At 38.9% G+C, this 15,555-nt stretch overlaps 1 protein-coding gene and 1 non-coding gene across 5 annotated transcripts in view; both read right to left on the bottom strand.

The window, feature by feature from the left end:
- Positions 1–15,555, bottom strand: part of CORIN (corin, serine peptidase) — a 217,928-nt gene that overhangs the window by 129,496 nt on the left and 72,877 nt on the right. For all 4 annotated transcript variants that reach the window (XM_015249997.3, XM_015249999.3, XM_072944469.1 and 1 more), the window contains exon 4: positions 13,957–14,164. In XM_015249997.3, coding sequence (XP_015105483.2) covers positions 13,957–14,164 — 208 coding nt within the window. The remainder of the gene's footprint in view (positions 1–13,956; positions 14,165–15,555) is intronic.
- On the bottom strand, positions 9,743–9,851 carry LOC116276736 (U6 spliceosomal RNA). The gene has a single exon (XR_004186235.1). It is a non-coding gene; the product is annotated as a U6 spliceosomal RNA (small nuclear RNA).

Raw genomic sequence — 15,555 nt, 5'->3', positions numbered from 1 at the left:
CTCTTAAGAGGTGTAACCAACCGAGACCCATAGGCTTTAAATTGCTGGATGAGGACATGTGAAATGGTGACAGAGTATTAATAACTAGCAGCCCTTTCAGACACTGAGCAGAATGAGGAGCCATTTGTCCTTGCTTTGCGTGAAATTCAACTGCCTACGAGGGGTTGAAGTGTTTTGCTTTTCATCACATGGAAAAGTGCGATGAGACAGACCACACTATTTTGGAAAATAAGGGCTGATATCCAAGCAACAAGCAGACTGACCTCTGAAAATAGTGCTCCGCACAGGGGAGGAGTCGAATTTGGCTATCAGAATACTATTTTAGAAAAGGTGACTATTTTAAATTGATGTGTGGTGTGCACTTGGTGTTGTGCAAAAGTCCCTAAAACATTTCAACCCAGGCTTAAGCAGAAAACTCTTACCTCACCTCTATAATTATTTGTTGAAACAAATACATACAAACAAATGTAAATAATTCTACTATATAGTGATAATGAGGATTTTAGGAGATTTTCTCTAGGAAAGCTATTCTAAAATTATCTACAAAAAAAGTATAGATTTGCCTACAAAATTTAAAGCAAATTTATCTACTAATTTTTAAATTTACCAAAAAAATGGATTTTTTATTGTACCCTTTGACCAATATCTCCCTGCTACCCCCCTAAATTTATAGATTTCATCTGCAAAAAAAGTTCTGATAAAGACATAAAGTTAAAATGACTGAACAAGCTATAGCCACACAGTAGCTTTTATAATAGCTAATGGATTTTTAGGTTTTATAACTCACTTTTTTCTAACTTTTTATTTTTATTTTTGTGGTACAGGTGATGTATAATATTATACAAGTTACAGGTGTACGATACAGTGATTCATAATTTTTAAAGGTTATACTCCACTTATACTCCCCATGTTGTACAATATATCCTTGCAGCTAATTTTACCTAATATCTAACTTCTTACTTTAAACTACATTTAGAGACTTACAGAAAAGTTATAAAAATAGTACAGAAAGTTTCCATATAGCCTTTATCTGGGCTCCCCTAAAGCAAATATCTCATGTAACTACGGTATAATTATCAGAACCAGGAAACTGACACTAGTATAATACCTGTAACTAAAGGAAGGACCGTATCCAAATATCACCAAGATCTCCATTCAGGATCTCACATTGCATTTAGTTGTCACTTTCTATTTATTTCTGGCAAATAACTAAACTTTCAGCAGATCTGAAAAGGTCAGGATTTAAAACTATTTTCCACGGGGAAAGAAAAAGGGTCTTTTTGATAAGCAGACTTTAACAAGACCCTGAATGACCCCCAATCCTGCTATTCATGTCATGTGTAGTCCCCTCCTCTTGAGTGTGAGCTGGCCTAGTGACTTGCTTACAACCAACAGAAGGTAATGGGATGTGACTTCTATCATTAGGGTACATAAGTGTGACTTCTCTCTTGCTAGCAGACTACTCTCCCTTTGCTGTAATAGGTAGGCCTACATGGCAAGGACCTGAGGGTGGCCTTTGGCCAACAGACACCTAGGAACTGAGGCTCTCAGTCCTTAAGAACTAAAATTCTTCCAACATTTACATGAGCCTGGAATTGTATCCTTCCCTAGGCAAGCCTTCAAATATGACCCCAGCCCTGGTCAACATCATGACTTTGCCCACATAACAGACCCTGAAACAGAAGACCCAGATAAGGCACTCTCAGATTCCAGATCCATAGAAACTGTGAGATAACAGATGTGTGTTGTTTTAAGCTGCTAAATCTGGGGTAATTTGTTATGCAGCAATAGGTAACTAATACACTTTTCTTTGATACAACACTTGGTAAGTGGCATGCTACTAAGTAAGATGTATTATTCATCGATGAGAATCACATACTCTTTTTTTTTTAATTTCTAAATTTGTCTTTGTTAGGCTGAGCTGCTCAGTAGACAGTACTCACAAAGTCATAGTCACACGCAGCACCCAGAGCTGCAGACCTTAGTCATGAAGAGAATGTTAACACTGGAAGCGTCTTGCAAGATAATTTACTCCTATTTCCTTCCTTTGCATTGAGAGGAAACTGAAGCCTAAATACATCTCATAGCCAGATACTATGACTACAGTCCAGTGCTCCAAAATGTCTCACCTAGCTGACTTCTGCTCACAAACGTAAGCCACAGATAACACAGAAGCATAAATCCACAAATCACACAAGAGCATGAAATCATTACCACTGCTGGAAAACACAAAAAACAACAGACAGCTTGTTCTCTCTGTGATGGACCAACAGCATCAGCTTCCTACATCAGCACTTCCTGGTGATCAAGAGACCTCATAAGAGGTATGGCTTTGATGGGGTATGAGAGAGGGAGGAAAGAGATTTCTTTGGTTCCCAGTTTCATAGACATGGGGATAGAAAAGTGTGCTAGTGAACATTTGTGTCATTGTCTTCCATCAGAACAGCAATAGTGGGAGACAGCAAGGTATTTTTTGGTCACATTGGTCTGAAACTTTTTAACAACCTGGACTTTGTCTTATTTTTCACTGGGAATAACCATGGTTCCAGTAGGAAAAAATGACTGGCTGAAGTAGGATCATTGCAGAGCGTTTAACGGAAAAGCCACTTACAAAGGTGCTGGCAAGGTTTAGAAAAATGAACAAGGGATAGTGTAGCATGCATGGAGGGACAGACTGCTGTTAGCAGCCCAGACTTAAGGGACAAGGGGAAGAAGCAGCTTTTGGAACTTGGAGAGAGCTATATGCAGAAGGCTGCCTGACAGGACCCAGAGGCTCTCACAGTGGGACACGGGCCACCTGGATCATCTGGCAAAGAAGAAACGAGGGAATTACTACCCAGCCTGACTGTCTTCCCACACTCTGATGTCCTCTTGGTGGCTCCCACTAGCTGAGCCCCACTGGAAGCTAGAAAGTAGCCATTGTTGAAACCAATCTGTTGGGAAGAATGAGGTGGAGGAAGGTGGGAAGTCGTTACGATGTAAGGGAGAAAGAGCCAGCACAGGGCTACATGCATCGTGCCAAGCGGGAGCTCAACAAACACATGTCAGGAGACAAAACTCAGTGCTGGGCGTGTAGATTGTTAAACCATCACCAGCTTGAAACCTGGTAGCACTGTTTACACCACAGAAATCAGCAAGTGCTATAAATCATAGTTTTGTTTTATTTTCTTTTCTTTTGTTTTGCAGCCAATTTACCAGTTTACCAGTATACCACTGGATGAAAGTACAAAACCATGTCATCTTCTCCAGACAGAAAGCTGTTTTTAATCTCCACTGAAAGGAAGATCACTGCATTGCACTTCTTGAACCAGATTAGGACACTACATCAATATTAACTCATTATCTCCCACCTCCTCCACCACAACCCCCAGTCCTCCTTTAAGATACACGATCTTCTTGGGATCTCCTTGGTGGTAACACCATCTACCCAAGGCCCCCAGCCCAAAAACTTTTGCTTCACCCTCAACCTCACCATTCACATGCAATTAGTTACTGAACACTAATTGTACTTCCTAAAACTTCCTCAAATCCATTTGTCCTTCCCCCACCCATTTAACACTGTAGTAAAATGTAACTGGTTGTAGTTCCCCTAATATACGATAGACTTAGGCTGTTCTTTTACCTGAAATGATCTTTTTTTTCACCTTGTCCACATGGCAAACCTCTATTTCTCCTCCAAAACCCAGTTCAGGTGTTACTTCCTGCCTGGGAGCAGCCGTCCCTAATATTGCTAAACGGAAGGGGCCCCTCCTCCTTCTCTCTGGTTCCCGCTTATCTTGTAAACAGATCATATGGTCCAGCAATGTAATTGTTTTCATGTCTGTTCCCCCGCTATGCTGAGTACCTAGAAGGCAGAGCTATGTTTTATTCATCTCTGCATCCCCAACATCAAAATATGAGCCTGGCGCATTGTAGGTGCCAATAAGTGTTTGCTAAAGGAATAAATAAATTGATAACTTTCCTAACATCCTTGTTGAATAAACTGATGTCAGAAGCTGAGCTGAGTTCCCAAGCTCTACATGTGCCTGGCAAGACCCTCCACCCCTCCCTTATGTCCACTCCCCAACACGTTCATCCTGGCTGAAAGTGTCTGCTTACAGGACTGATTTCATCATGCACTCTTTCCCATTTACATCACAGGACACCCAGGATGTCCTCATCTCCCTCCCTTCCTGGATTCCCGTATCTTCTAGGATCAAATGGAATCTTCACAGTGGGCTTTTCCTGAACAACACTTTGCTTAAAATTGCCCTTCTTGCCACCATGTCCCTACTCTCCCAAAGTTCTCCACTTTTTTGTTAAATTTTTTACACTGCACTTACCTCCATTATTTAAAGTATTTTTGACCTATTTATTTGCTAATTGCCTATGGCCTGCTTGGAACAAAGCTGTGAAAAGCAAAGTTGGGAGCAGAACCATTACTACCTAACTCCCAACTTAATAGTTTGTGCAGGAGCTCACCCAGTCCCTGCTCACGTGATCCCCTCCCAATCAGGCCAGCAAATTCTACACTGTTCGATTTTGAAATAATTTCCATTGTAGAGGAAAATGTCAGTAAAATTGCTATGGATGGAAACTCCATAGATCAAGTGTCTTGCTTATATGCCAATACCAAGATGTCATCCTTAAGAAGGCGAAGTCTGAAGAAATACCAAGACATAAACACAGCTTGAATTAAGATGACTGTGCATAATATGAAACCACACAACCACCCCTGAAGGAGAATATAAAGTTCCATCCCCTTCTCCCCAGCATGCTCCTGATGCTCATTAATACTTGGCATGCTCACCAGGGCCCAGGGGAGAGAGGATTAACAAATCACAAAAGAAATCTGCAAACGCCAAGTTATTTTTTGCAGCTGTTTTGATTTTGCACATCATAAAATGATGCTTTAAATATGGATCTTTGAAATGAATTGAATCACTGGCATTAAATCTAAATTCTAGTCACATCCACACAATACCCATGAGTTACTGAGGAGAAAAGTAAACAAACTACTCCACTGAGCTTGATGAAGTATGTGTGCTGGAGACACCGTCAGTGATGTGACAAGGCATTCTCTGAGAGATCTGAGCTCCTGTGGCCTGATTCTCCAGCTGTACATCTTTGTAAAATAAAAGTAATATGAGTTATCTGACTGTGTATTACCCATACTTTGAGCCATTCTGGCACGCGATATGGAACCTTACTTATCATTTGATATTTTATGTATAATGCCAAAAAGCAGACTAGATCCCCCATGTTGCCTGAGGTTGACAAAGGAGCTATGATACAGCTGATCCCCTAAACCGCCAGGTTGTTAGGAAGGGTGTAGCTAAAAAGACTACTGTTTCCACGTTAGCAGATAAAATCAGGAAAGTAAGTGGCAACTGACTCTCTGAATATTAATTAGGTTGGTAGCAACAAAGCCTATCTTTTTAAACTACTGACCTATAAAATTTTTTTAATTATGAAAAAATTTCAATTCTGTAATATTTCCATTTATTTCCAAATATGATACAGTTAGAGTTCTTGGGACAGAGATAAAATCTTTGATAAATAAATTAGCGATGTGTAATTATTCTCCATTTAGAAAAAAAGTGATAAGCTTATGTTGACTTTATATAACTTATGAATTCTTCAAAAAATTGTTTTAAATCAAGTATTTTTCAATTAGCTTTTAAGATTATTTCAGGGTTGCATTTACATAGGAGAGTGGCACCTGCTGTCTTATAAAATATCATATTTAAGAACAAGGTAAACCTTGTTCTTAAAATCACATTATAAGCAGACAGATCTGTTACTATTTTACTAAACAGTAAATTTCAGCTCAAAAAGGATGCAGTGATAAAGGGATGTGGAAGTGTAGAAATTGTGAGTATAAATTGGATGGTGGTGAAGAGGCTTTATAATTCTGGCATAGCAAATATTTTTAAACAATTATTCAGATGTCAACTTTGGTGCTGTGAAGGAAAAATATGCAAACCATATCAGTAAACAAAGAATGTTGAAACCATCAAGTCTTCAGCGACTGCCACCACCCTCCAGTGAAGACAAGCCTACAGCCCAGCCTCTGCAGCCACTCACAGTGGTGCCCTCTGAGAGGACTCAGAATAAGAAAGGACAGGATACTGGCCCTAGATAGCTAGGTGCTTGTCAAAGGAATGAATTCAATGAGCCCAAATGTTTGCTTCCTCCCAAACAAAGAAGAGCACTAAATTCTTTAACTTGAGATGCCTGGTTTTCTTTAACAAGTAATCTTTTAATGTTCCAACTACCTGGTCTTTGTTGTAAAGCTCCTATATATCGTAGCTCCTCCCCTACCTCTTGGGAGCAGTCCCTCAGAGCCATCTGAGAGGCTGTCACCCTGCTCGGTCCTCCTGCCAAATAAAACATAACTCTCTACTTTTAGGTTGCACATTTATTTCAGTCAACAGTGTATCTTGATTGTTCACCTAGAGGCCACCTCAGTCACCTGGCCATCTTCAGTAATGTAATGGAGTTGGATCAGGAAAATCATGTCATCTGTGTATTTGAAATGACCGACAGGAAACTTTTATTGTAACTTTAAATAATGGAAACTAGAGTTTGGGCTCATTTTTTCTCAGGAATTCTGCTTCTAAAAGAAAGCCTGGGACATTTATACTAAATAAACAAATTGTGCCTTCCAAAACAGAAACTTTAAATCTCTCATGTTTCTGTTAACATTTTTTTTTCCTTCCTCCCTAGTGGCTGAAACAAAGATATGCCTAAAACTTTTATTTACCTACCAGGATTTTAGCAAAAGCAAAAGCTTAAAAGATGAACAGAAGGTGAACAGAAGATAGACACACAGCAGATTTTAGAAGCAGGACCCAGAATCCAATGTGAAAAGCAGGATGAAGCAGCGCAGGTCTTAACACTGGGAGTCAAAAGGTCTGTATTCTACCATGAACTGTTCACCTCTGAGCAAGAGCCAGTCCACCCAAGACATGCAGGTGTTCCCAGCAGACAATTTAACACCTCCCCAAGGTGATACACTGTAAACATTTGTTCAACGTTTATTTAGGTAAGAACCTGACAGTTGCAATGGAAAGAGGGCTTTGGCTGGCAGGGTCCCAATCTGCAAGCCCCACTTTGAAAAGCAGAAGCCCTGCAGGCAAGTCAGCCCACACTTTGTGAAGGCAGGTAGGTGACCATCTGCTGCTACTGAATCCATGGGCTGTGAACACAACCCCCACAAGGCCCCCAGTTCTCATTATTCCCAAAGCAAACATAAAAGTGTCCCTGAGAAAAGTTACGGTAAACTTAAATTTCTTCATCTTTTTCTTCCTAAGTTTTTAGAGCTCCTTTAATTAGTGCCACAGGCCACCAAGGAACCTGCCCCTTAATCCACAGGGAACTAATGGGCCCTAAGATGTTTGATTCTTTGCCACAGTGTCTCCAGTGGTTTCTCATCAGTTGGTTTAAATACTTCTAATGGTAGCTCACCATTTCCTGAGATATGTCCACACAGACACAACTTTATCCATAAAGTTCTTAAGTCTGAATTTGTTTCTCTATGACTTTCAATTACTGGATCTGTGGTTTTTCCTTATGGAAAAATATAGAAAAAGTGTGTTCCCTCTTCCAGGCCATGGACCAGGGACATTTGAGGATGGCTAGGGTACACCCTTAGGGCCTCACACCTCCAGGTCCCCCAACTACTCATCACATGAACAGATTCTGAATCACTATCCTGATCATTTTTCTCTAGACATTTTTATCATGGTTTGGTATATAATGGCTCTGTATAAAATCTGAACTCTAAGATTTTCAACTAGAGTAGACCAGAAGTCTTCTTAACTGGTGAATATGAGTCAATATTAAAAAGAAAGCACAGAGCCACCAAATCAATCCTCAGGAACACTCTAGTATTTCCTCATCTATCAGGTCTAGGATTTTGACAGCAACGAAGAAGAGCAAGTTTATGTGTTTTAGCTGGTTTCTCTGCCAACCGAAGCTCACTCAGAAGAAAGCTAAATCAACTCTGGGAATACCATCCAACTCAATTTCAAATTATAATTCACTTAATTTACATATAGGATTTGATTTATGCATGAATTTTCAATAATATTATCAATTAAAGCAAGCAATGCACAACTACCATCAACATATTATGAACTCCCTTTTACCTAGACATTTAGAAGAGCTCCCTAATTGAAGAGTTTATTTCAACTGGAATGACCAATGGATCCACTCATTCCAACAAATATTTACTGAGCACCTGCTATGTGTTGGGCACTGCTCTGAGCATCGGGTGTATAACCATGAACAAAGTTAGTAAGCTCCTTGCCACTGTGCAGCTAAGACAGACAACATGCAAACAAGCAAAAAGAGCCAGAGCCAGGTTGTAGTGAAAAACAGAAGCACTGAAGGTGATCAAAAGAAGATTTCTCTGCAAAGCTGTCCCTTGAGCAGACGGCATGGTTCAAGGGGCTAGATCCATCCAGACAAAGGAACAGCACGTGCAAAGGAAGTTGGGAAAAGGTTGGTCTTTTCGAGAAAGGTCAGTGCAGTCGTGGCAGGGTTGATGACCCCAGAGAAGCAGGGAATGCTTCAAAAGCCTTGGCAAGAAGTTCAGTCTGTTATCTAAGTCTAATGGAAAGCTCTTGAAAGAGCAGAGGCCAGGGAATGACATCATCTAACCTGTGTTTTTATTTTTCATTTTTTTCCCTTACAGTTTTATTTAAATATAATTGACATATAACACTGTATAAGTTCAGGGTGTCCAGCATAATGATTACCACAATAGGTTTATCCAACATCCCTCATCTTATATAGAGACAAAATTAAAGAAAAAGAAAAAACATATTTTTCCTTGTGATGAGAACTCTTAGGATATACTCTCTTAACAACTTTCATATGTAACATACAAGAGCACTAACTTTTTAAATCATCTCTTTGGCAGCTAAGTGGAAATGGATTAGAAGATGCAAAGAATGAGAAAGATATATAAATCCTGCATCTCTGAAAGAGGTGATAAAGTCTACACCCTCCCAGAAACTCATACCCCATCTTTGACTACCATGTCAATAATGGTACTATTTACATTTAATAATAATAAATTCCTTATTATTTAATAATAGTACTATTTATGGAGAAGTTACTATGTGCCAGACAGTGTAGATCATGTAGGAGCACTTTATATAAGTCATTCTGTTTAATACACACACATAAACCCTATGAAGTGAGTATTATCACTTTCATTAAACAGTAAGGAAACTGAAAGTCAGAAAGGCTAACTGAAGTGCCTAAGGTCTTATACCTGGCAACTGGCAGAGCTGCAGTTTGAATCAGGTTTCATCTGCCCCAAACTTTCAAAAGCATTCTCTGCACTTGCCAGATTAAATTCTCTAATCTCCAGTAGTCATACTTCTTTGGGAAAAATTAGCATATTTTTGAAGATGCTCATTTGAGGAAACTCACCTGAGCCCTTCCACAATCCTATAGGGACTGAGTACCTGACAGAAAACCATCCTGTAGCCCCCAAATTTAAGAAATAATCTTTAACCTCTAGTCATTTGGCTAGTTAAAGTTTTTTTCAGATAAGTTATTTATTTTCTTGACTAAAATGTGGATAACAGAACCTGACACATCCTATATTTTTTGGATGAGTTCAATTAGGTCTGGTATGAAAAATATTGGCCCCAAAATAGCAGTATTAGTGAAACTTTGATTGGGACACAATGATCCACGTATTGTGCTAAATGTTTTATATGAGCTACCTGAATCAAAAAAATAAAAAAATATGAAATACTTCACAAATATGCATGTCATCCTTTCACAGGGATCATGTTAATCTTTGATGTATGGTTCCAAATTAGTATACTTTAGTGCCGAAGCAAGCACAAGATAAGAATCTTTATTTCATTTCCACAGATGTTAAGAATTCTGCTAAGGACCTAGTGGCAAATCAACACTCCAGAGTAAAAGAACAGGTAGCAAACATGTCTTTTTTTTAATGTTAAAGACTTACTTCATGAGCAAAGTTTCTCTGCAAAGTATTAAGAGGATGTGAGTGGGGTGATGACAATCAGCAGGAGCTCCTGGGTGTCTTTTAGCAGCAAAGCCAAGGCTGGACCTTTCAGGTCAATGAACCCCACTTCTGCTTCCATGAGGTTATTATAGGCTGATTATTGCAGCCAGGAGGGAAAGGGTGATAGCGACATAGGAAAGGCATGGAGCTGCGATACTGCTTCCTCCTCCAAACACAGAGACTTTAAGTATATCAAAAAGCCATCCAGAAACCACTGTGATTCTCCTGGCCCAGGAAATGCTGTTTTCTCTCTACCTACTTGTCATTATTTTTAAGCTATTCTTTCTCACCCACATAATTTTAGGGCTACCTCAACTGTTTCTCAGCTCAATCTCTGTATTTTGAGATTTATGTTACTGAATCCATATAAATTATACTTCACTTTAATTACCCTGTGTTATAGTCCATGATACACACACTTATCTATTTTTTTAAAATTGATGCTATTAATGAATCTGTTTAATTAAACTACTAAAGGTTATTGTTGTACAATATAGTTGAGTATAGACCTATTTTTTAATTGAAGTATAACTGATTTGCAATGTTGTGTTAGTTTCTGGTGTCTAGCATAGTGATTCAGTTAGGCATTTTATATTTTTTGTCATATTCTTTTTCATTATAGGTTATTACAAAATATTGGATATGGTTCCCTGTGCAATACAGTGGGACCCTGTTGTTTTAGATCTTTTTAAATTAAATTCTAAATGTTATTAAGTACCTCTTTTCTCTAGGATGGAATATAAGCAATTCTCTATTACTTGACTAGTAGAGAAAATTAATAAAATAGATGATCCAAAATAGTGAAATATAAGAAAAATATGTTTGACTTTAGGGTTATTTTCTACAATACATTTTACCATTCAGAACTTATTTTGCTTATTAAATTTAGCTTGCAGGTTTTATGCACACGCTAAATGACAGCAGGAAGAACTGGTCTGAAAGTATAATTATAAAATCAAATATAGAAATAAATGGAATAAAAAGTAGGATAAGTTCCCCAAAGGAGACCTGAAGACTGACTATAAATTATTATCCATTATAACAGAAAATGGAAAATTCTCATATGAGAGCATTTCTCAGGATGAACCAGGTCAGGAGAAAAACAAATTTTACCTAAAAGTACCCAGAAGACTATGAGCTACTTAAACTAGAATTTTACAACTGACTGAGCTGAGAGTAGAGATGGAATTATAATAAGAATAATTCCATCCTTATAATAAGATCATCCTTATAATAAGAAGGATGATCACTCTGAGTTCAGAGCCTCCTGGAGGCTGAATGCACTCTCTTTCATTGTCTTATTTATGCACACACATGAGTCCACAGAGAAATTACAGCAAGGAGATGTAAGTGAAATTGTTTGAAACCATGGAGAAGTGGAATTAGAATCCAATTCCAGCAGCCTTGAGTATTTGGCCTAATTTTCTTTTGATCCATAAAGCACCCCACATTCTGGGGACAATCCTCCAATATCTAGCACATGGTAGGAAGACTCTTCGTGCTCTCAATGTCATGAGCACTGCCTCTCCTTCACAACCCACTAACAGCCGTTGCTGACATTTATTGAGCTCTTCATAAAAGCCAGGCACTGTTCCAAGCTCTCTCCATCATTCAGTTCTCACGTGAGCTTTGTAAGTACACCTATTATCTCCACTGTACCAAGGAGAGGGCTGAGACACGTGGCTCCTGCTTTCTCAGCCACGGCAGTGTGGTGAATAGTCGTCCCCAAGGGATACATCCACACCTGAACCTCGGGAACCTGTGAATGTGACTCATTTGGAAAAAATAGTCTTTGTGGATGTAATTAAGTTAAGGACCTTGAGAGGATGAGTTCATCTTGGTTCATCTGAATGGGCCCTAAATCCAGGAACAAGTGTCCTCACAAGAGCAGACACAGACCGAGGAGAAGGCAATGTGAAGATGGAGGCAGAGATGGGAATGATGTGGCCACAAGTCAGGGAATGCCTGAAACCACCAGAAACTGGCCAAGAAGGGAAATGAGCTTTCTCCCTAGAACCCCAGAGGGAGCGTGGCCCTTCCAGATTTTGGACTGTCAGCTTATAGAACTGTGAGAGAACAAATTTCTCTTTCAGCTATCCAGCTTCTAGTAATTTGTTACAGCAGACCTGAAAATTAGGACAACCACCACATTATAATGCTGCCATTCTAGGAACATAAAGGGCATTTCTACTACCATCCCATAGCTTAATTCATGGGAAAGACCTAGCAGAGTTCCTCTCTCTTTTTACCATGAAAGGACCCTCCACAAATGATTCTTTCAGGGGAAACACTTTTCTGAATGCTGTGCCTGTTAATAGGAATTTACTTATTTCTGAAATTCATAATCTACTGTTTCTCTTCTACTCAGTTTTTATTTTATGGCAATGCAGTCTTTTCCTAGTTAAAATAATAAATGCCTTTGATCTAGTCAAAACATATTTTATACATTAAATTAGTACAAATAACATGGAACCTACTTGCACTTAAAAATGCAATTCATTCTCTAATTACTATTCTGAAAACTTTCCAACATTTTGATTCAGAAAATAATTGAGGCTATATATGATGATGTATTTAATACATGCCTTGAACATTTTTTAAAATGTTTACTGAAATATCCCATAATATACTTTTCATTAATTGACTCCTATAATTTCAATATTAAATAGTGATTTTCAATATTATTTCAATAAGGTGAAGGTGGTTAAAAGGTACAGACTTCCAGTTATAAAATACATAAATAAGTAATGTACAACCTGGTGACTATAGTTAATACTGTACTGCATATTTGAAAGTTGCTAACAGAGTAGATCTTAAAAGTTCTCATCATCAGAAAAAAAAATCTGTTAACTATGTGTCATGATGGATGTTAACGAGACTTACTGTGATGATCATCTCACAACATATACATGTATTGAATCACTATGCTGTACACCTGGAACTAATATGTTATATGTCAATTATATCTCAATTAAAAAATGACATGTGCTTACAAGACACATACACAAGCATGTTCACTCACATATTCTCCCTCACGCCTCAAAGAAGAAAATTCTTTCTTATCCTGTTCAACATTGTACTGGACAGTTTCTGTTTGTCCTTCCACATCTACCCTTCTTCGCTCTCCTCACTCTGCTCTGGGTTCCAGTGTTGACCATAAGAACCAACCAACATCTCACCCATACCTGATTTAGATAAGGAGATTTGGGACTTTCTGAGCTGGTGATACTGAGATGAAATTTTCCATCTTATCAATTATACTCATGTCAATTGCACACCCTTGCCCAGTGGTCACAGGTGAGTTCAGTTGGTGGGAGGCCCTGGCAGATGGGAGGGTGGGCGGGGAGTGAGGCCAGGGCATTTACTCCTTCTTCTCTCTTCCTGAAGGACTGAAGGGCTGGCGCTGTCTATGCGTCCACATCTTGGGTCACAGCATTTGGCTTCCTGGGAGACCTCTTTGCTCACAGCCTCAGCTCTCTCCAGGTCTGCCTGCTCTTTGCCCCCTTCAAGTCTGGAGTGGTGGAACTGCATCCCCCATCATGAGACCCTGGAGCCTCTAATCACTTGCTTGTTGTCTTAACCCTGCCCACACCTCCATAAATCACCTCCTCAATAAACTCTTTTCGATCACCCTTTGTGCTGCTTCAGCCAGCCCCTCACAAAACAGCTATTGAGTATTCCAGCTGATGACTTCCATCTAACATCCTGAATAATTTCTTCCCATAAATAAAATTATTTCAGGTTTTTCAAAAATGTCTACTTTAAAAGAATTACAACTGGCTATGATTTGTGTGGGATTTTTTTTTTCTCCTTTAACAACAACAAAAACAAAAGAGAGTAGAGAGGGATGATTTCCGTTCCTCTCAGACACTTCTGCTATCACTAACCCTTATCACTGAATGTTTTTGGTTCCAAAATACCTGTCATCACCATCATCGATGCACTTGGGAAAGGCAAGGATGCAGCCAAAAAGCATGATGTGTTGATAGCAACCGAGGCGATGGAGGTACGTGAAGAACTTGAGGAACTTCTCCATTTCCATGTTTTTGACAATTGAGAGGAGAGGTGTCAGCGTGGTGTGGTAGGGCAGCATCTGACACTGGCTGTGGGTGATGTTCATGCAGGCACCTGGGAAGTCAAGATAATTATGTTTAGGAGAAGACACGTCAGAATTACATGTTTACAAACTCATTTGATATGATAGACTAACGTGTTCATGCAATAAAATACATCCTGTTAAGTCAGAATGATTATAGATGTACAATAAGACACATACATAGCAGCATTATTTACAGCTTCCAAGACATGGAAGCAATCTAAGTGTCACTGACAGATGAATGGATAAAGAAGATGTGGTGTATACATACGCAGTGAAGTATCACTCAATAATAAAAAAGAATGAAATTTTGCCATTTGCAGCAACGTGGATGGACCTGGAGGGCATTATGCTAAATAGAATAAGTCAGACAGAGAAAGACAAATGCTGTATGATATCACTATATGTAGAATCTAACAAATACAACAAACTAGTGAATATAAAAAAGAAGCAGACTCACAGATACAGAGAACAAACTAGTGGTTATCAGTGGGAAAAGGGGGCAATAAAGGTGTGGGAGAGTCAGAGGTACAAACTATCGCATGTAAGGTAAACTCAAGGATGTGTTGTACAACACGGGGAACAGAGCCAATATTTTGTAATAACTGTAAACAGAGTGTAACCCTTAAAAATTGTATGAAAATAATTTTTTTAAAAGAAAGCAAAATCAGGCTGCTGATATTCACAAAGGGATAGCATCTGAGTACTGGGCAAATGTGTGGAAAAGTACACTCATACTCACACTAGCCAGCGGGCAGTCACTGCTCTGGATCACAGCTGCGCAGGGCAATATCTATCAAAAAGTATTTTAAATATGCATATCCTTTGACACTGTAATATTTCTAAAAATTTCTCATAAGGAAATAATCACGGTTATGAACTTGGCTTTATCTACAGGGATCTTCATCTTTGCACAGTTTATAATTTTTAAAAGACAGCGATCACCTAGACATTCAACAAAGGGAATTGGTTTAAAATATTATGGAACAGACAAGAGAATGCTCCGCTGTATGAAAGATGCTTTTGAAGACTACTAATCACATAGAATGATGCTTATTATATAATAACTAAGAACCTCAAATCACAAAACAATTTCTATACCATGATCTTGTTTTTAAAAATACATGATTATTCAAGGATTCCCAGTCCTGCCCGAGCCTACAGTTCAGAGTCAGCTCAGAGACTCTGACTTCATTTCCTTTCGGAGCTGGCTCTTCTCTTGAGCCACCTCCCGGGCTTTTCCTTCTCCTTCATGCCATAGAATTGTCATGGTTGGCCAAAAACTTAAGGGCACAACACTTTTTGGGGACCTCATCGAAGTCAAAGTACAAAATGGGGAAGGAAAGAATTAGAGAAAAAGGAAAATCCAAATTAAAATATGCAGACAGAAGACAGACACACACATACATGAATTCAGCTTCAG

This window comes from Vicugna pacos, chromosome 2 (genome assembly GCF_048564905.1).
Source record: "Vicugna pacos chromosome 2, VicPac4, whole genome shotgun sequence".
Classification (NCBI taxonomy): domain Eukaryota; kingdom Metazoa; phylum Chordata; class Mammalia; order Artiodactyla; family Camelidae; genus Vicugna; species Vicugna pacos.
This window is presented reverse-complemented; position numbering and strand designations above follow the sequence as displayed.